We start from the raw sequence: 23,792 nt of genomic DNA on the forward strand, positions 1-23,792 counted from the left end.
ATAGATTATAAATCTTTCCCTCTGTATGTATAGATTAGGAGTCTTTCCTTCAATCTATATAGATTATAAATCTTTCCCTCTGTATGTATAGATTAGGAGTCTTACCTTCAATCTATATAGATTATAAATCTTTCCCTCTGTATGTATAGATTAGGAGTCTTACCTTCAATCTATATAGATTATAAATCTTTCCCTCTGTCTGTATAGATTAGGGATTATTTCCTCTATCTGTATAGATAAGAATTATTTCCCTTTGTCTATATGGATTAGGAATAACTTACTTGACCTCTGTAGAATAAGATATAGCGTGCAGTTTTAATTGGTGTTATTATCTATAATTTCCGCTAATATTTGTCTTATTTATATTTTCATTCGCCAGAATGCCGACAGTTCATAAAGAGATGTGTGCTGGATGTCAGAGAGCGATCGAAGACCGATTCCTCCTGAAAATCATGGACAATTCATGGCACGAACATTGTGTTTTATGCTCCATTTGCCAAATGCCTTTAACCGGAAGTTGTTTCGCACGGAATCGGAAGTTCTATTGCAAATTAGATTATGAAAAGTAAGTAGTCATTCTCTTTGAAGTTTTTGTATTGAAATGTCAATGTATTCGTTTATTCTGTTTGAATGCCAATGTGTAACATTTAAATTGAAATCTTACAAACTTCTGGGTCAGAAATCTATCCCACTATACCAATAATGGTTAAGTCAGTATTTCAATAGTTTCGAGACATAAATTATATGGAAAACCAGATCTTATTGGATGACGTTGCTTTAGTTACAATTCAGGTTTCACATTGACATTACTTACTTGGGTTGACCAAGGTTTACATGGCGGGTATCGTCGATGAAGCAAATGATACTAACTCTTCCGGAACTTTTGGTCTTTTTCTCTTTTTACTATTTCAGGGGTCTCTATGTAAAGTTTCCTTTTGTTCATATTTTGCCTTAGTTTTATTGAATCAGTGTTTATATTAAGGTTATGTTGACATGTGGTACTTTTTACATACGTATTAAATGAATAAATGAATAGATAAAATATTGAACAACGATTTAAGTTAAATCTGCATGTAAAGTTATAAATATAACAATGAATTAAAATAAAATTTCACCAATTGAAGTTTTGACAGAACAGTTGCGCTTGGTAAAAAAATGTTTAAAATTTGACATTTTGCAACATTTATCATGTTATAATAATTAAACATAGTGCTTGATTTGATTTCTTTTAAAACCATTATAATTGCCACACAATAATTTTTGCAAAGTGATATCGATTTTAAAAACATTCCTTTAAATATGCGAAAACCCACATGTTTAAATGTTATATCTTTTCTGGAACATAATATGGTGTTGATATTAAATATAGTTAAGAGCTAATATCAAACAGCAATGATAAAGCCTTTCACAAACCACTGTACATTTTTTTATAATATTGCAAAATGTAATTATTATTTTCAATATAGCGTAGTTATTACAAAAAAAATAAGTAAATATAGTTTTCAAATAAAACAGATTTGCTTCTAGATATGCAATAACATATAAATATAATTACTCAATCATTATAAGTATTAATTACGATACATAGTAACTATCAAATATCGTACAGAAATATTATCAAATACATTTATGAAAAAATACTTCAAAATATAGTCGAGAAATACGATCAAATTCGTACAGAAATACAGTACAGAAATACTGTAGTCAAATATGATATAGAAATAATATCAAATATGAAACAGACATACCTATCCTAATGTAGATTTTCTTGTTAATGTGGTTCAATGTCAGTATTAATTATATTTTATCCTTACTATTTAATATCGTGTTTGTTAGTAAATATGATTTTGTTTTATAAAATAGATAATTCAATGTTACCCTTCAACATATGTTATCCGTATTATAAAATGTAGTCTTATTTAAAAAAATACATAATTAAATAATGCTATCCAACATACTTAATCCTTACCAATAAATATAGTGTTATGTAAACATACTTAATTCAATGTTACCATTCAACATCTGTTATCCGTACTACAAAATTTAGTGTTATTTGAAAATACATAATTCAATATTTCCATTTAACATACTTACTCGTTACAAATACATATAATGTTATGTAAAAAATATATAATTCAATGTCATCATTTAACATATTTTTATTTACTATTGAATATAGTGTTTTATAAAAAAAAACATAATTCAATGTCGCAAATTAACCTATTATCTAATGTAATTTTATATAACATTCAACAAAGAAAATATACTTTTCTATAAATCTTTACATACATAGTACTCTCAACAGATTTGGGACGTGTTGACCTCTGATGTTGTAAAAGATGCCCTCTATAAAATACAGAGTTACAATAATAGGAAACATTACTGAACTTACTCAAACAATTATTCCCAGAATAGGTTAAATCAATGAGCTGCAGGAATTTACCGATAGATTTCTAGAACATTAGGGATTTTAACGATACAAGATAACATGAGGATTCTGTGAGCATTACACGTAGTATGCAGTAAAGTGTGATAAAACTGAAATGAAAAAAGGTTTGCAAACTTCACATATAAGGGCATCCTTTATTTCTTATTACTGATTTACAGTCTACGCGACTTATAAGCAAAACATACTTTTAAAAGATCTGTAGTAGTTCGTATTGTATATTCCACACATTTGACTGTGTATTCGCGCTGATGTTATATTCTGGGAATTGGCATTGTGTATCGCGGTGATGGTTGAGGTTTGGAATGCCGACATCGATTTGTAGAATCTGTTATGTGTTTACCGATTCAATTAAACATGTGCGATCCTAAAACAAATTGTTCCTACCCCTTGGTTACCGATAACTGCAATTGTTCGGGAATTTATTAACGGAATCATCGCCGTCTTCGACACCAACCATCTGGGCTGAGCCATCAACGACACGCGAGGCACCAGGAAATAGTTACTACCTTCAGTTATCCATTGGAACCCGTGGCAAATAAGAGTTTTTTGTAAAATGTTCCATGCAAATGTTATCATTAAAGTAACAAAAATATATACATAAATTATATCTATGTTTTTAAAACTGGATGGAGAGCTGATCTGATGTATAAAACCTTTCGAGAACCCCAGATATCGAAAGTATTGACTAAACATTGAGCCGGCACGCGACCACGAGGTCCGGGAAGGACGACGCGAATCTCGGCGTTTAGTCGCATGAAATATGACATTTCGAAGCGGTCGACGAATTAATAAGGATTAATTATACATCGCTGAGAGTTGAAATGAACAAAATTAGAACTATAAATCAAGCACACCCTCATGGAATTCCCTTACGTCAGAGGTCATAGGTCACTGTAACTGCTGCTGACCCCATTTATGGAGGTGCAATTTTCTGTACTATCCACAGAGCTCAAACGAGTATAACAAAAATAATTTGATATCCTTCAACAATGTTTGATCAATAAATCTTATTAAAGTGTAATTATGAAAGCAACCTTTCATATCAAATTTGCTTATTTTAAATCTTTTCTTCTCTCTTCTTAGCAGAATGCAAATGATGCTTTCTTCTTATACTTGAGGTGGGCTAATTGCTCCATCCACTTTTCACTGAGACACAAGAGCAAACAATAAAACAAAAATGAGTAGTTCTGTGTGAAGAGCAATGGAAGTGTATTATACAGTGGGTTAAAGTTTGGTTAGGTTGATATAAAAACGACAAATGGATGTGACACAACAATACAAGCTCTCACTACTGATAAGGTATAGTATCATCAAGACTGTTGTAGGGAACAGCAAGAATTATCAATTAAAGGTTAGAAGTTACAAGCGAAGAGATTTTGAAGATTGGCTTAGTACAAAGGGGTTATTGAGAAATGCGAGGTATGAAAGGCTAATGTAATTAAGTTGTTTGTGTGATAGCTTGGAGTGAGAAAGTAGACAGTAAATGGACATGTGATCTGGGTTTTCGTTTGCAATAGTAAGAAATAAACATTATAACCTGCTTTTATAACTGTATTCTATTCAGTGTCTAATAGTTTGCCCGTTTGAGATGTTTGAGCAGTCAGCCGCATCAACTGTTCATAGTTAACTTGGTTAGCAATTGGTCGTTTCCAGGTGATCTATAATGATTTACTTTAATTGATTTGATGGTCATACTTTCATGGTCTGAGATTTAACGTATGTTTTTTGACAGGCTTTATATCGTTATGAGGTTATTGCTGTTGCAGTTTATTTTTGTTTGTCATTCGGCTATATTGAACAGGACATATTATTCTGAATGTTTTCACAAATAAGAAGCAGTCTTTAATCCTATGGGGGTGATTTTTTTTCCAGCAAATATCCTCTTTTATTTATTATGTTATAGAATGATACTTGAATGAGAACAAAAACATAATGTGAAAAATGCTTAATTTTTAATTGATCTCACAGACCAAACTGTTATTGATTCATAAAATCAATGTTATAAGATTAAAACTTTTAAACAGCATCCATATTTGAAAGAGAAACATATGTATTACGGGATAACTAGCCTGGTGTAGGGGGGTTGCTGTATTTGTGATTTTTTAAAGACAAAAACAACCCAAAGATATAGTTATTCCCGCGTCCTAAAATCAAGAAAGAAAATTGATCCGCTAAAGTAAGGATTCGTGTATTTGAAATCCCGATAATCCATGCAAAATGATGTTGAAATTTACTTCTAGAGGTCCTCCCAAGAGAAATTCCTTAGAAAGAGTTACACACTGGAATTAAATGAAACGCGACGTCAGCTATGGCTTCACAAATGTAGACCACAAGTACAATTTATGTAAATCGTTTTATAAAGCACCCCATTTTATCTTGCTGGTAAAAGTATAGATAACAAAGTATATAATGTCCTACTTCTGGTCATATCATAAATCCTGAACCTGTGTCGTGCTTTTCACTTGCAATTTAACTGAGCGAATACGCTGTTTTAATGACAATCAATATGCGTGTATAAATTATTTCCTCTGCTAATTTATAGGTGTATTTTTTTAACATTTTACAATTTATTTATTTGGATCTGTTGTTTAACTGAATTGTTATTTTATTTCGTTTGAAAATAACAAATTAATATCATTACACAGTACACGTGATACTTGAGGCGAGAGTCTGCATTGTGGTATTGGAGGGAGCTCGTGTGTGACAGATGAGCTGGAAAGGAATCACGACACATTTCTATCGTAGCGTTAGTAACATTATTACATCACAACAGAACACAACCCGGTTATTAATGCACTGCTACGTGAACTTGACGTTCCAAAAGAGAAAGAAATAAAACGAATGTTTCAATAACGTCCATGTGTATTGAGAAAATCTTTCATATGGGAGAAGACGTTTTTAATAACAGAGGTTAGCCCTAAGACTATTTGTGCTTCATATTGACAAACCGTCATTTGCCGTTTTTAGATCATTTGTCATTCTATTCCGTGAGGCGGTGATGACGAAATACGACGCGTAGGGTTTGCCCACGGCTTACAAGATATTGCTTAGACTCTATTCGCCTTGTCTTGTTATTGGTCCGCCAGTCCACAAGTATTCAGGTTTCGTGAATAAGTATCACTCCATACCACAATAAAGCTCGTTTTATTTATCGTGGGGTTGGTCATGTACAGCTAATATCGACGCTACCTCCTTATATAGCCATCTGAACCCTTTAGGGTATTTTAATCAGCATAATTCCTTGCACGCAACTCTTTTGTCCTAATATTGGTTCATATTATATTACTCATTAAACATTGGAATACATTGCTGTACTCGTGTCGTACTTCCTATTCCTAAAAACCCCAAAAAGAAGTTTAATTGATATCGCGAAGTTTCAAAAATAGATAAAGTTGAAAAGGGAAATCAATTATAACCAATATATTTCCTGAATGTTGCTGATATTTTGGCCTTTTTGTTTTTCATGATTTTGCAGCACGTATGAAGTTTTCAATAACACAAATGTTATTTTTTCTTGTTACCCCGTTTTACACATGATGTCACACTAAATGTCTAGCTGCACTTATTCTATGTACAACCCGATTATCAAGGTCTTCGTATATTTCCGTTTTCGATGAGATTAAGCCTGTTTTAAAAATCATTATATGAAAGATGGAATCATGTGGTTTGTTTTCGTTTTCACGTGTAGATTGTTTCACTTTCAGGTGTTCCATCGTATATATTTCTTTTGTTTATGTTTTTTGCTCTATTTCAGATTATGTTATGATGTCGGTATTTTCCTTTGTTTTCGTTTTTGTGAACGAACATATTAATATGACGTTTAATGCATTAATTTTGAGCTCCGTTGTGTTTTATTTAGGCGACAAAAATATGTACATGGATAAGCAGTTCTTCCTGGTACCTGGTGTCAACACTATGTTTTAGTATTTTACACCGGTTCGTCGTTGATCTAACAGAGCTGTTTGCTTTTCCTTAAACTTAACCATTTTACCGTTATATATAACCGTGGTCGTACGATATGTTTTTTCTGTTATGTGATAAATATAGTGTCAATGCCGATAGGATATCAGTACATTTAAGCTGTACGTTATCTTAACGCATATTTCATGACTTAATTATATAGGTCAATAAGTGAAATGTATTATATTATGTTTCAATGCCTATGAAATTATAACCGTGAGATACACTATGTACTTTGTGTAAAATCTTAATTGATGAAATACGTTTCATGGATATATTTATCTTGTGAATTTTCTTAAGTGAATTAAAACTCAGTGATAATTTTTATCTTATAGAGCCAATATTTATGAACAAATACTGTATTTCAGATTAAGGCAATATCAAAGATGTACTCTCCTATTCTAAAGCCATTTATCACTGTAATTGAAATACTGAAAGATTGTTCAGTTAAAAAAGCGAACATGATCAGACACACTTCTGTGAAACTAGGTCATCTTACATCACTTAAGGATCTATGAAACTCAGACCCCAAAAAACCAAAAAATGTAAATTTTGACAATTTTACGTAATCCAAATTTTACGCTTTACGCTTTGATAGACAAATGATGATAATGAATAGTTTTCATAATTAAAAAGTGGGGTTGCTATGCTCTTTTTCTACATATGTTAGGTTTGTGTTTCAAAAGTCAAGAAACAGACTGAAATATTTATTTCTGGGTTCTAAAAGTCAAGAAACATAATCCATCCACTCAGCATTCATGTATTTCAAATTTGTGATATATGGAAATAACTCATGCAAAATTTTGTTGTATGCTACCCAAAACTTTATATCAAACAGAATTACCTTAGCAACAGAAAAACGTTGGTTGGAATTGTTGACGTCATAAAATACAGCATAAATGTACAGAACTTCATATTAAGCGTCCTTTATTATGGAAAAACACAACTGTTGGTATAAAGTATATCAAAAAGCAAAAGTATATGACATTACATTGGAATTTGTTTTATATTAAATTCTGACATGAGTACCATACCTCCTTAATTAATGTGAGATCCTGATAATTATTTCATACACCTTTTCAGGTGTAGGACTTTGAATGATAATGTATTAGTATATACCTGATAGCTGTTACTACCTACCAGGTTTTATTAGATTGGAATAAATTCATTCAAGATGAACAGAAACCAAGGATGACCAACTTTTAATCTTACAACAAATAAAACATACATTAAAGCAAAAAAAATCTATTGAACGGTAACCTTTTCTTGCACTTTCTGATGGGCCTAAAATGTTTAACCTTGAAATTATGTCAAGGCATAACTTTTGAATTATACCAATTTTAACGAAACCTAATAAGCAACGCTTAAGGAAGACATGTTTAAAATATAAACCAGAAGAAAACTGAAAATTCTGCATATGTTTGTTGTAAATAAAAACAAACGATTGAAAATAACATCGAAAAAGGCACGCATTTAGATGGCACCTTGTCCGTTACACAATTACAGTCGCCCGAACGACTTTGCGCTTTCACGTTTCAGAGATAAATCAAGTCGGCATGGCGCGAAGATGTTTGTAAACTCGTTGTATTGCATCGTAAATTTGTCACAACTCCGGCAGTGGTACAACACAGGACTGGTGGATGATAGCCTCGCAGACTCCTTTACCGTTCACCACCAATAAACACCAGATTAGTACCATCGATCCATTGTCAGCAATCAAGGTCCCCAAAGCATAAATCCGCGGACCGTTAGATGCTTGGATGTTGAACAAATATGCCATTAAAGGTTTTGACGGCAGCGCGTCACGCTGGTATACACAGCGCCTTCCGTTTTACCGTAACATGACGTTGAGGCCAACCGTGACTGAATTGTAAAATACAACATATATTTACCAATGTTAACAAGTTTTCGCAACCCTTTTGTTTCATATTTATAGGTGAGAGTTTATCGTGTGTGTAGTTCGTATTGATAACATTATCACATGAAATGTATTCCGCGTTGTTCGATTTCACCAAAGTATTACCTTAATTCGAATAAATTCCAGCATTTAATATTGTAAAAACGTGAAATGAGGAATAGACGAAATTTTAATTGCAAGCCTTGGATTTTATATAACCATTGGTATCTTTATTATTACTTTTTGTAAGGGGGGGGGCCGTTACATACGTCCCTCAAACACTCCCGCTGTCTTAATTCTATACATGGAGTTAGGTTGAGACTGAAAAAGGAAATACGATAAAAATTGAAAATATTTGAATTAATCGTATCGGTACGGCAGTCATTTAAGAGAAAGAACATCATCGTTGTTATTTTTAGTCAGACAATAACTATGTACCGATGTTTACCAAAATCGATTAATATGTATTTCAACCGATAAAAAGCTCCCTCAGCGGCCATATTGTTAAATCAGAAAATGGACTCATTGATTGTGTTCTTGATGTCAGACAATACTTTAAATCCATTTTCTTCAAAACAGCACATCTTAATTTCAATAAACCAAAGCCACTATGTGGCTGCCATCTTGTCCAAATCAGGATGTCACCATTGTTTTTCTACTCTTACAAACCGCCTCTTATACACGAACACTTTGTTAAATTTCGTGAAATTCTCTTCTAAATAAACATGTTGGAAATCTTGCCGAAGGAGGATAGTGGAAAATAATGATGATAATAACCGGAGCAAAATCAATAGCCAATGAAGAATAAACAATCGTACATAGACAAATGTGTTTTGGAAAGAAATAATAATATTTTCACAATATATTCCTTGTACGTAATATATAGAATATTTCTAAAGAAGAATAATATTGCAGCATATGAATAAACCATACGCTGTGTTAATATAAATACTTATTTTACAGTTTATGATAAAGCAGATTGTTTAAATTTTATTATCATTTCTGGTACTGCACAAATATGTTAAAGTCTACGGTTATGTATGCTTTTTGATATCTTTAATGCTTATAGGTATACCATGTAATGGGTTTCACACCCAATGACATTATGTTATGTTTTTTAGTGCGTCACGTTTTTCCTGCTTTTTAACATTATGTAATATTTATACAATATACAATACGTCACATATTATTTGACATAGTCTTTGATACCGAGTAAAGTGTGTCATATATCTTTTCCCACTCTCTGTGATATTGTTATTTTAGTATTTTTTCAAGTATGCGATAAATTATTTTCCACACTCTTTGACAATACCTAATGTTTGTTTAAGGTTTATTGTATATATATTTTTCACACCCTGTGATATCATGTAACTTTTTTACTTCTTGTCGCATACTACTTACCACTGTCTGTGATATTGTGTACGTTTTACATTGTCCCATATATTATTAAATGATTATTTTCACTTAAGTACTTAATATGTTGCAAATACCGGCATAGATGCAATTTAATAATCGAGTGAAGATTTTCCAACATTTAAAATTAATACAACAGTGCTACAGACCACTGATATACCTTTGTCAATGTATACATGTTCGTTCCGTATATTACGGTACGGTAGCGTGCTGATTTTACAACCACGTGTCTTCTCGTTCTTAACATTATGCATTAGTGTCCAAATAATTACACTGACGTTTTTTCCAGATATTACTCCCAGAACTAAGCTGTGCATGCTGGTTTTATGAGCGCAGTTTACTGGGTCGGGGACGTGAAGCACACATAGCTCAGTCGTTATGATGGTACCCGACGGAACGTTATGACGATCTACCCAGTATGACGTCTATGTTGATAGATTAATTATGCATGGAGTCGTAAAAATAGGGGACTTTCGTTTATGTTCCCTTTGTAATAAAACACAAGCGATAAACTGCGTTTACGTCGGTAGTCCCTCAATTATTTATTGTTTGTCCTTTCTAGGTGAAAAAGTTCGGTATCAAATTTTCGTAAAATTAGGTAACACTGTGATAGAGACCGTCGTCCTTGCTTAGTGTATGATCTCTTCAGTGTTAATATCTACCTGAATATTTTACTTAAGACATACACATGCGAATAGCACTTTTAACGAGAATTCTTTGATAAACAAATCAATTCAGTATATATTACAAAACTGAAAAACAAATAAACAAATAAATCTGTATCATTTAATTGTTTTTCCTTCCAACATTTTTTTCTAATATAAAGAAAATGTGGAAATTCTTAAGCATAGTAAGGAAAGTCCAAATCGATCTTACTTACCTGTAACGGTAGTCCAATGTGTTTATTTGTGAAAAAAAGGTAATACCACGAGAAAGCTCAATGGTTTGACCTTCTTTTATTAAGTTAGGACCGGGAGATAACAAGAAGTGAGGCCCGACTCTCTTCACGATCACTTACTTTCAGTTATATCAAAAGTAGGACTTTTAATTTTGATTTTGTTACGTACCTATGGTACATGTATACTTTTCCACGTATCACAATTTTAGGTGTTGTGTATTTTGACTGTGAACACACGTAACCAGTTTCAAATCTCGGGTTTTTACCACAACCAGATTTCTAGCTATGGCAATATACCCCACGACTAAATACTTCTCCACTTTGAAGGAAGGTATTAGGATGGGTGGTACTTTTGTTGTGATATACAGATTATGTAGGGTTGACATTAGCTGTTAATTGGTATTATTTTCTTCATTTCATGATTTCCGGGTATTGAAAATCTCACATTTTTGAGATTGATTTGCATAGATTTTATAGTGTCTTATTCTATCTTTTTTCGCTTTCTAAAGAAGTTAATATATATTGAGGTACTCTAATCAGAACTCTTCGAGTTAGAACTAATTGGTTGTATGTTGTCGCCTCTCTCATTGTCAACATATCTTACCGAATCAATACGGCCTAGAATAGGCACGGAATAAAGAGGCCTGTTTCTGACTAGCTATTTTGTTTTATAAAATGCTGCATTGGATGTATACTTTGTTTATTTTACACCTATCAAATGGAAAAGGTTTGTATACCCTCAACGGAAGAACTCCGCAGAGATAATAGTTTCAGCTTTTTGTTGGTTTCAGAAATGTGCTTTCTCGCCTTTCGCATTTGCCTTTTAGCAGCTAATCCCTTTAACAGGATCGTGTCTGGTTACCACTGGGTTTTTGTCGGAATCATTTCCCAACCCATCAGCCAAACATTGTCCAAAGTATTTCATTTGCCGCTCTTTAGTTCTGGCTCTTCGACCACTATTGTTACAGATTGTATTCACCGCGGGTCTCATCGTCTCCAAAGCGCTTGTCATTTCCGGGAAACACCAGCATAAAGTAGCGTTCTCTGTCGCACTAACTCATCTGTTTTATCCAGCCATTCTTCTTAGTCTTTTGGACGCTTGTATCCATTATCTACTCATTTACGTCGTCTTTTAGACGCTTGCTGATAGAACAAAACCCTGTGGTTTACCTAGTGCAGTAAACCTAAAACACAAGTAGCTTCTGAAGAAAAGCATTTGTGCAATTTCAAAGTTGATAAAGCAATTATTTAAAACCCATTGAAGCAGAAATACAGGCCCACGTGACCAACAATCTCTCAGAAGGCGAATCACAAGATTATAGTGTTTTTTCCTTTGTTTGTGAAAAAATGAATTTCACTCATGAATAATTTGGAAAAACCATTTCTGTAATTTTTCTAAGCCGTGTTCCTTTTTTGCATTGATGCTTTATTCAAATAAACAAATAAATAGATTACACAATTAAAAAAGATATTGTTGAAAGAGCAGTGTGAAGACAACTCTGTGTACCTTGTGTTGTCATCCTTTATACAATCGCGTCTACGACGGAACGACAACGAAAATAATACACATTTTACAGTTGTTCATATAGAAAGCATTACGAAGTTCTTTGTCTTTAAGTATATGCTCTTGATATCCAGATGTTAAAGAATGTAGATAGATAGTCACATCCTATAGATAAGTATCTAGATACCTAATTGATGTTGTGTTCACGCAGCTTCATAATTGGTTTTAAAAACTTTTTGTAGAACTTCAGTTAACAAAACCAAAGCGTATTTCAGATTTTATGTATTGATCTGTAATAATATCAGGTTTTATGCTTGTTCTCCTTTTAGTGTCATTTTCTTTTGCTAAGATTGCTGTTGTTCTTTGATGACGTAATATTATCTGAAGTCGGCACATTGTTGCTTCAAGTTGTTTTAGGTGATGTTATATTATCCATCTTAATTCGACATGTTCTTGTTGCTGGTTGTTTTGGGTGAAGTAATATTTTAATCTTAACTGGACAGTTTCTTTTTCTGGTTGTTTTGGGTGAAGTAATATTATCCATCTTAATTCGACATGTTCTTGTTGCTGGTTGTTTTGGGTGAAGTAATATTATCCATCTTAATTCGACATGTTCTTGTTGCTGGTTGTTTTGGGTGAAGTAATATTATCCATCTTAATTCGACATGTTCTTGTTGCTGGTTGTTTTGGGTGAAGTAATATCGATCTTAACTGCGCACTTTGTTGTTGATTGTTTCGGATGACGTAATATCATTTATTTGTAAACGATACTTTGTGGTTTCAGATTACTCAGGCTGACTTGATAATACTTATATATACTCAAGCATTGTGCTGAAGCTAATTATTACGTAATGTAAATTGCTGTATCAACTCCCGGCTTCTTTGCTTCAGATTGTTTCGGGTGATGTGCAATGGATGTGGAATGTTTGTGTCGCCCAGTGAACTGGTGATGCGAGCCCAGGGATATGTTTACCACCTTCAGTGTTTCATGTGTATCGAGTGTGGTCAGCAGCTTCAGAAGGGTGACCAGTTCGTCATCAGGGATGGTCAACTCTTTTGCAGACTTGACTATGAAAAGGAATTCCACATGCTGCCTCTTAGTCCGAAAAGTAAGTCGTTATTCCAAATTGGTAAAGCATATGATACTAACACAAATATCTTTATAAATAACGAACACAAATACACATAACTAATACAAATACACATAACTAACACAAACAAACATAACTAACACAAATATACATAACTAACACAAATACACATAACTAACACAAGTATACATAACTAACACAAATATACATAACTAACACAAATATACATAACTAACACAAATACACATAACTAACACAAATATACATAACTAACACAAATACACATAACTAACACAAATATACATAACTAACACAAATACACATAACTAACACAAATATACATAACTAACACAAATACACATAACTAACACAAATACACATAACTAACAAATATACATATACATAACTAACACAAATACACATAACTAACACAAGTATACATAACTAACACAAATATACATAACTAACACAAATATACATAACTAACACAAATACACATAACTAACACAAATATACATAACTAACACAAATACACATAACTAACACGAACAAACATAACTAACACAAACAAACATAACTAACACAAATATACATAACTAACACAAATACACATAACTAACACAAATACACATAACTACATAACTAACACAAATACACATAACTAACACAAATACACATAACTAACACAAATACACATAACTAACACAAATATACATAACTAACACAAATACACATAACTAACACAAATACACATAACTAACACGAACAAACATAACTAACACAAACAAACATAACTAACACAAATATACATAACTAACACAAATACACATAACTAACACAAATACACATAACTAACACAAATACACATAACTATCACAAACAAACATAACTAACACAAACAAACATAACTAACACAAATATACATAACTAACACAAACAAACATAACTAACACAAATACACATAACTATCACAAACACAAACTAACACAAACAAACATAACTAACACAAATATACATAACTAACACAAACAAACATAACTAACACAAACAAACATAACTAACACAAATATACATAACTAACACAAATACACATAACTAACACAAACACACATAACTAACACAAACAAACATAACTAACACAAATATACATAACTAACACAAACAAACATAACTAACACAAATATACATAACTAACACAAATATACATAACTAACACAAACAAACATAACTAACACAAACAAACATAACTAACACAAACAAACATAACTAACACAAATACACATAACTAACACAAACAAACATAACTAACACAAACAAACATAACTAACACAAACAAACATAACTAACACAAATACACATAACTATCACAAACAAACATAACTAACACAAACAAACATAACTAACACAAATATACATAACTAACACAAACAAACATAACTAACACAAACAAACATAACTAACACAAATATACATAACTAACACAAATACACATAACTATCACAAACAAACATAACTAACACAAACAAACATAACTAACACAAATATACATAACTAACACAAACAAACATAACTAACACAAACAAACATAACTAACACAAACAAACATAACTAACAAATATATATATATATATAACTTACACAAATATATATATACATAAATAATACAAATATTTTCATATATTATTAACAGATATGTTGTTTATATCACTAGCACAGATTCATTTAAACATAACGAACACTTTTTTATAATAATGAACGGAAATGTACTTATATATAACAAACACAAATGTATTTATATATCGTTTACACAAAAGTATTTATATATAACACAAAAGTATTTATATATAACACAAATGTATTTATATATCGTTTACACAAAAGTATTTATATATAACACAAATGTATTTATATATCGTTTACACAAAAGTATTTATATATAACACAAAAGTATTTATATATAACACAAATATATTTATATATCGTTTACACAAAAGTATTTATATATAACACAAATGTATTTATATATAACACAAAAGTATTTATATATAACACAAATGTATTTATATATCGTTTACACAAAAGTATTTATATATAACACAAATGTATTTATATATAACACAAAAGTATTTATATATAACACAAATGTATTTATATATCGTTTACACAAAAGTATTTATATATAATACAAATGTATTTATATATCGTTTACACAAAAGTATTTATATATAACACAAATGTATTTATATATCGTTTACACAAAAGTATTTATATATAACACAAATGTATTTACAAATAACAAACAGAATTATGTTCATGAAAATTTAACACATATACATTAATATATAACGAACATGTAGATGACATGTACACAGATCACAGATGCACAGATGTATTTGTCTAACTGATAAAGAGATACGTTTATCATAGCTAAAACAGCTTTATTCTAGGCAAGATTCACTCAAACACTTACAATGTAATGCATTGATTTATATTCGGCTAATTCAAATCCAGTCACATAAAATGGAAGAAAATTACAAGATATCTATATCACAGAGTTGTCATATCATCAGTTATGGACTTTGCAAACACCCTGTGACTTATAAAAAGATATAGTTAACTGGATATATTCAATTCTTTCGGTCACAAACATTTCCGTATATTCCGCCAGAAAACTGATCGATACAAAGTAACACAAGAAAGTTTATCTATACGAACAAGACATTTAAATCAATGACCTGTCAAACGATTTGTTAATTATAACATATAGATTTAAATTTCAATACAAAACAGTTATAAAGTCAATTTGTATCACACAGATGTAATTATCCATGGGAATATTCTATATTGTATAAAAAAAAGGTCAGTTTCCTGATATATAATTTATATACATGAGTTTTCGTATAGAAAATGTACATGTATTTCCCTGTTTGGAATGGTTTACGGTAATCCTCAGTAGTACATCAGCGAATATGTTTTATTTATCAAAATGTTAATTTTATTGCCAAACTGACAGCAAATGAGGGCATGGATATCGCGCTATCTACCAATAGCTCGATTACAGCCTGACAATATTCCTCTGATTTACTTACTACTCAGCTCCTATATTAATAGTAAACTTTGATAAGAAAGTGCTGCAAACTACCTTAACACTTCAGTGAGGTAGTTGGCGGTAACAAGATGTATTATGCTTGATGTTTCTCACTGTCAATCAATCATTGTATGATTTTTGTCAATTTAATATTGATTAAAGCATTAAGTTGTAGTAATTAGTCTGTAATGATATATATATCTGTTATATCAGTTAATTTATTCAGTGCATCTCCCAATCTATCTCGATTTTGATTTTTCTTCCGATCACGTTGGATTTTCCTCAGTCGATACCTAGGCTTTAAAACTTAAACCCTTAGCATCAATGACGAGTCCTATAAGGGGGAAACAGTTGTATGGTGCAGTTTGACTCTACTGTATATAAATCTGAAACTATTAAAGAGAGATATTCACTTGTGTCTTTTGTATATTGTCATGAGAGAAATCAAAGAAATCTAATAAACACTGCGATTGACATGATAATCGATATCACGTTTAAATCGATATTGATAGATTTGTTATCTTTTATCATTATAGTACATGTAAACCTTGTAGTTCACTATATATCAATATCAAATCCGTAAGATGTAGTGTGATCATTTTAAAAACATGGACACGGCGTGCTTAGTTTCTCAATGTAAATAAATACCTGTATCAGTTGTAGTATCTAATACTATCACCATGTTACACTAAAATTTGACAGACGGAATTGAAATCGGTTCTAAATATCCAGATTTATTAATGTAAATCGCGAAATTAAATCTCCGTTAAAAAAGTTTGTTTACAGTAAATTTCAGCATTATGGGTGTTAAACTTGTTATATTACTGATCGTTTTTATTTATTTATGTCATCACTTTTTTACCTTACGTAGAATAGAATATACTTATAGACATAAGAGATAAAGTCATAATGACACTAAATCATGGTAATTATTTCTTATACATCATTATCATAATCACATTACGCCTGTAACATATTAAAGATTATACGAAAGACACACATGTGACTAACACTTTAAATTTAGAATAAAATGCAGTGGAGCCAAATAAGGAATAAAATTAATCGACACCATATTGTAAACAAAACTAAGTATACATAGTCACGTGACACAAGATTTATGTATAATTAATTGTACGATGGTCAATATTTCCGAAAATCTTTAAACAGGTTATGGTTGTTGCAACGTTACATCACGTGTAGGTGCTGGTCATTCAAATTACGAAACGTTTTAAGAATAAGTATATTCTGATAAAAGTATATACTGTTTAAAGAATTGTATGACTTCTGTGTGTCATAGTTTATGTCATTCTGTAGCAGTTGTACGTAAGAAAAATACAATATTATAGAAACAACAATATTATGACCGACAAACATTAATGTTTTGTAACAGTAAATTCCATCATTCGGATTGTATATTCATACAAAAAATACATACCAGTCGTTATACTGTGGATATCATTATCTCCAAGGTTTAGGTTGAGGAATACTGTACTGACACAAATATATTATCGGCTCTAATTTATTCATTTAAAAATTAAGTCTAGATTTCTGTAAACATGTAATAAACCATTTGTTCAGAACAGGACGCATACCATGAAAACCATCTTATGTTGAGGAAGTTTAAAGAATATTTGGACAGATAATAAATGCCGTGCATTTTGAACAAATGAATACAAGAATAGACAAAGGAAGAGTATTAGTACTTTTGAAATAACAAAACTTGTGTTAACAATAAACAACAACAAAAATACTAACGTGTCAACACAAATAATTCAATCTCAAGTTCAATGAAACGATTGGGATATATTAACATAAGAAAGATTTACAAGAAAATATCAGAAAAAAAGTGCAAACAAGGTAAAAAAAAGGAGAATACGATTATGTGTTACGAGAGTGTAAGCGTTGTTTTTAACTAAAATATTTTATTTACTCATTAGCCAATTTAGCCTAAGTTCTGTTATAGCGCGCGTGTACATTCAAATAGGTATTGGTTAATGTGCAGTAAAAAGCTGTGAGGACACGTACACGAATCAGACGGATGTTATGACAGCTTCCGTCGCCGACTCGAAAGTTAGATAATCATGGTGTATGGTAGATTAGGAAGCGGAGTCCGGACTGGATTATTGATTGTGACGTGCTGGGGTTGGCAAACGTGGGGGATAATCGTCCGACAACAAGCATTCGAGGCTGCTGTCTAGGCGTAAGGAGGTCGTTATGTGTCTTGGTTACTGAAAATCTAACGTAATTATATACTAGAACCGTCAACACTGGTCGTTTTCTAGCGCACGCAAAATACATGTTATAAACACATCTCTGAGTATTGATCCTGGTTGAAATCATAAAACTAGATATGTCAGTTTTATAAAGTACCTACATACGGTCGCGTGTTCTTTTATGGCATCTGAAAACAAGTGGTTTGATTTCACAAGTAACGCTTTTGGCAGAAGTGCAAAATACAAACGCAAAAATATGATAATGTTTATAACAGGATACAGTCTTTACGTAATACTGCGCCAGACAATTCCAACATGTCAACATTATCATAATAAAAAAAATCTAACTATTGCAAAATATGAACAAAAGAAAGATTTACATGGAGACTCCTGAAATAGTATATGGAGAATAAGACCAGGTATTCTGGAATAGTAAGCGTCTTCTGCTTCATCGACGACCCGCCATGTAAATCTTGGTCAATCCAATTATGTAATGTCACGTTTCTAAAATGAGAAAAAGGTATACATCAACGGGGCCAACAGGCAAACTAACAAGAGATCTGTGAAAATAAGACTCTTTATTCAGAGATGGTGCTGCAGACACTGTTCCTCAGAAATGTTTTAAGAGCACGGTGTTAGCGAAATATGTTTATATATATACAAAGTTTAAAATAATTGTTTCTATAACACCAATGAAACTGCTAATCCTTACGTTTTATAAAATTTTATCATTGCTGGTTTCCCAGGTGACGACAGCGAGAGTTACGAGGACGGAGAAAGTGACGGAGGAAAACATCCGAAGCGACCTAGAACTATACTCACAACTAGCCAGAGGCGGAAGTTCAAGGCAGCCTTCGAACTCAATCCAAAACCATGTCGAAAGGTTCGTTACCAAATAATCCGATATTTTGTAGAGTGTATAATTAAAAAACTATGTATAGATGTGTTGTCAGTAGTATATGTATTTTGTAAACTCTTTGGGGTATTGTAAATCAATTACATTGTTGAGACATTCACTTAAACAGGTGCGTGAACAACTGGCGGCGGAGACGGGACTGAGTGTACGGGTCGTACAGGTGTGGTTTCAGAACCAGAGAGCTAAGGTAAGGGTCTCCAGGTACACCATCTGTTACTTTGGTTACACATACATCTGTTTCAACAGAAATAAAAAAAGTGGTTTGACAAACTCACAAAAAATTGTAAATTTCTATAATTTATAGACATTGTTTATAAATGCTGTAAATTTCCGCAAATTAAAACCGCAATATTTGTGTTATTAGTAAATATTGATGTGATATGGATAACCATAATTTATAATACTCACATAATCTGACAGTCCATAAAATGGTTGCTATAAGCAATTTTGTAGTCATGTGGCGTATTTCTGAGCTAAACACGCTTATGTTTATATATAATTCATGATTTTTGGTTTTGTTGTAAATATGTTTATTCAATATGGTAGATACCATGTCTACTATGTTATTCATGATTTTACATTAATGGATGTATTTCATTCTTTCTTATCAATGATGTACATACCCAAAAAGTCATGACGAAGATTAAAGCGTCAAGGGTAATTGTTGTTGAATGTGAAGTGAACAAGGCAGTTCTATATTCTCATTTAAACTAACAATGTCATTTACATTCCAGGTGAAAAAGTTAGCTCGGAGACAGAGTCAGGACGGCAATGGAAATAAGAATGGAAACGCTAATAAAAACAAACACAATGAGAACAAAAAAGACATCAAATCTGACTCCAAGTCCGACTCGAAGGACGAAGACACTGATCAAGGTAATGACCCCTGTTTGACCCCTCAGTGCTTCAGTTTGTGTTTACTATACAAGGATGCAATTCTATACAGACTTTTGTGAAATAAATATGATAAGATATGATAAGTTTCATCTGTGTGTCTTTTGTAAAAAGTTCCTGTATAAATGTTTGATACTATCTGTTGGTAACCGTATGCCTTTCTTTGTACAGATTGTCTTACTAGACTTGGAGACGACGAATCAATTGGTAAGCATTTATTGTTGACTGTAAACGCCGAAGTGTATTCCCTTAAATATGGCAACATTTTTTTTCTTTTTTTATGTAATTCTGACAATTTTTTTTGCTGATTTTTAGTTTTGAAAAAAATTGCTTTTCACAAGAGGATTTCTACTTTGTATTGGAATGGTTTAAATATATAACAGCTACGCTATTGTAGCGAACGTGAAAACTGGAGAATATTCTTTTAAGGCTTGTCTCTATATAGGATTACTACACGGACTAATATACCTGTTGTATAGTGCAAATGGTATGATCAAATATCACAATGGCAAACCCTAAAATCTACCTTTTGTCTAGCTATAAATAAATAAATAAATAAAAGTTAGAATGTGTTCAATCTCGTGAAGATGTTATAAACTTTTTTCCATTCAGAAAATAACACGGTAAACTTCATTTCAAAATTTGATTTTTAGGGTCGCTGATATCAGAAAACCGTCACCATGGAAATGCAGAACAAATATCGCCACTTCCTGCCAGCGAATACCAAGGTAACATATCACATTATTGATAAGCATATCATTCAATAAAAAAATGAAATGAAATAAACAGTATTAGCAAGACAGCATCAAAGCAAAAACTGGATGACATATTGTAGAGTTACTGGAAGAAGATGTTTGACGTCTTGAAGCAGAACCAAGAATTGAAGTCACCAATGTTTAACGATATTTCAGGGTATCTTCAGTGTATGTCTGTTAATAGGAATCGCATTATTGGATAAACCATAGCTGAAAGATACAGTCTATAGGACAAAGCTATTTGAGGAAATATCAATGGTAAAAACATGACCTGAAACATCTGACAAAAAATAAATAGTATTTTCAAAGACTGGCTACTTTTAATGAGATACATTCAAAAAGTTTTTTTCAAAGGAAATAACAGAATTTCTCAGGAAATCACGGTTTTTTTCACGTTATCGCGGTTTTGATATAAGGAAATAAGAAAATTTCTCAGGAAACAACTTTTTCCCCTGTTATCGCTTTTTTTATCGAACACTTTAATATAAACTTATAATAGGAAGTTGGAGAAATTCAAATTGATGAAGGTTACAATACTGTTACTATCATGATCTCATTGAAAATTATTATATGATCTGCCGTTTAGATTTTAAGTTTTATTGATTCTGAATCACTGCCCTTGTTCTAGTTTTGATGATGTGACATTAAATCGATTTGACCTATAGCCGCTACTGAAGACAACTGTAATTTGTTTATGAAGACATTTACAGCTCAAGACATTTCGTTGAAAATCTTGGATTATTCTCATTACGCTAACATGTCATTGGTTTCGATGTGCTTGATGTACTTTTGTTCCCTTACATCAATCTGAGCTACTTGAAGAGTACCGTAAATATTTACCTTATATAAACTGTATATCCTTTGTTTGTAGAAGTAGCATATCAACCGACGAGGAAGATTAGGTTCTCAAAGTACAAAAGATATACACTAACCTTCTTAAACACCTAAACACCTTCACACGCTTTTTTCAAATTGTTTTTATACGATAAGCTCATGAAAAAATTGAAACTGGTACAATTTTTAGAAATTATTCTTTTCGTTAATGACAATTGAAAATCTGTTCAAAATACCAGAAGTAAGGAGACCCAAGGGACGGACATGTTTCCTTTAATGTTCAAGAACGCATTAAAAGGATTTATGATAAAAAAAAACACTAATAAATATTATTCTATCAAAAATTGTTTTCTCCTGTGAATTACTCCCGGTTTATAAACAATCTGAGAAAATATGATGGGGTAAAAAAAAATCGCATTTTAAGATTTCCGCCTTTCAGTAACTTTATTCACCTGTGATTGACATTATAAACACTTTAATAAGAAGTTACCACATGAAAAATACATCTAGAAAAAAATGCAGCATTTTAACAGTAATTTTAAGATATGTATTCTTTTATTGATATATGTAACTTGATATAAGTTCCTACGTTGTCAATAGTACATTTGGTAAACATTAGTCACACCTATTTCTATTTATAAATTCTATCCTGTTGTTTACCACAATAAACGAAATAACACAGATATTACGATGTGTACTTAAGTCATTATTTTTATTGTTATATTAATGTAATCATTCCGTCTGATCGTGACCAGACAGATTTAATTAACATCGTTTATTGTTTATTTTTAGCATCCCCATACGACGATCTCGACCTTCCTGGAGGAGCGCGTCATTCTATGGAGGAGTGCTTGGATCATATGTTTAACGGCGAAACATCGGGACACTCGGCTATAGACTCAAGTGGGGTACCAAATCCCATTGACAAACTGTACTCCATGCAGAATTCGTACTTTAGTGTAGAGTGAGAAAACATATCTTCTGTATATCGTCTTCTTTATCATCGAATCCAGGCATTTCGAACATCACCTGTCAATACAAGTGCTTTTGCACCAGTTGTATTTACCCCTTACTTCGACTAATATGACAGAGTTGGCCATCTTTCATGATGGAAACGGTTTGGATAAATGACATACTGTGTTTTTTTAAAAATATATCAGTGATATTCGGATGGGATCAGCGTTCTGATTAGTGCAATTTGTTACATGGCTTCAAATCCACGACGTTGTAAACAATAAGAATCTTTGTGGGTAAATGTCATATGTCGTGGTAACTTTGTACACATGTATAAAAAAGTCGTTGTCAGTTACTTATGACATCCGTTTGTTTTCCTGGTTGTATGGAATGGCGGATTTTTTTACACGCTGTCCCAAATAGTGGCTATTACTAAATATACGTTACTGACAGTATGTACCACGAATGTAACACTCTTTCCCTGCGATATGTACCACGACAGAATCATACTTTACCCACGATGTGAACCACAACAGAATTATACTTTACCCACGATTCGAACCACGACAGAATCATACTTTACCCACGATTCGAACCACGACAGAATCATACTTTACCCACGATGTGAACCACAACATAATCATACTTTACCCACGATGGAAACCACGACAGAATCACACTTTACCCACGATGGAAACCATGAAAGAATTGTACTTTACCCACGATGTGAATCACGACAGAATCATACTTTACCCACGATGTGAACCACAACAGAATAATACTTTACCCACGATTCGAACCACGACAGAATCATACTTTACCCACGATGTACACCACAACAGAATAATACTTTACCCACGATGGAAACCACGACAAAATCACACTTTACCCATGATGGAAACCATGACAGAATTATACTTTACCCA

General features: G+C 32.1%; 1 protein-coding gene across 1 annotated transcript; it reads left to right on the forward strand.

Moving 5' to 3' along the window:
- The first annotated feature begins 380 nt into the window (after nt 1–380).
- On the forward strand, nt 381–22,880 carry LOC132546310 (LIM homeobox transcription factor 1-alpha-like). The gene is made up of 8 exons (XM_060210034.1): nt 381–565; nt 13,013–13,230; nt 19,260–19,396; nt 19,539–19,616; nt 20,164–20,305; nt 20,495–20,530; nt 20,977–21,051; nt 22,705–22,880. Exons 1-8 carry the CDS (start codon nt 381–383, stop codon nt 22,878–22,880), a joined length of 1,047 nt encoding a protein of 348 aa, XP_060066017.1.
- The last annotated feature ends 912 nt before the right edge of the window (nt 22,881–23,792 follow it).

The sequence above is a fragment of the Ylistrum balloti genome, unplaced genomic scaffold, assembly GCF_031769215.1.
Source record: "Ylistrum balloti isolate Yb309-2 unplaced genomic scaffold, AGI_CSIRO_Ybal_v1 Utg369882, whole genome shotgun sequence".
NCBI classification, from domain to species: Eukaryota; Metazoa; Mollusca; class Bivalvia; order Pectinida; family Pectinidae; genus Ylistrum; species Ylistrum balloti.

What these genes read in the sequence shown, in the direction of transcription:
- LOC132546310 (XM_060210034.1), top strand. Translation starts at nt 381, where the DNA reads ATGCCGACAGTTCATAAAGAGATGTGTGCTGGATGTCAGAGAGCGATC. An exon ending in TTCAGAACCAGAGAGCTAAG is followed by an intron (nt 19,617 to 20,163) that starts GTAAGGGTCTCC and finishes TTTACATTCCAG; the next exon opens with GTGAAAAAGTTAGCTCGGAG. An exon ending in GGACGAAGACACTGATCAAG is followed by an intron (nt 20,306 to 20,494) that starts GTAATGACCCCT and finishes TTCTTTGTACAG; the next exon opens with ATTGTCTTACTAGACTTGGA.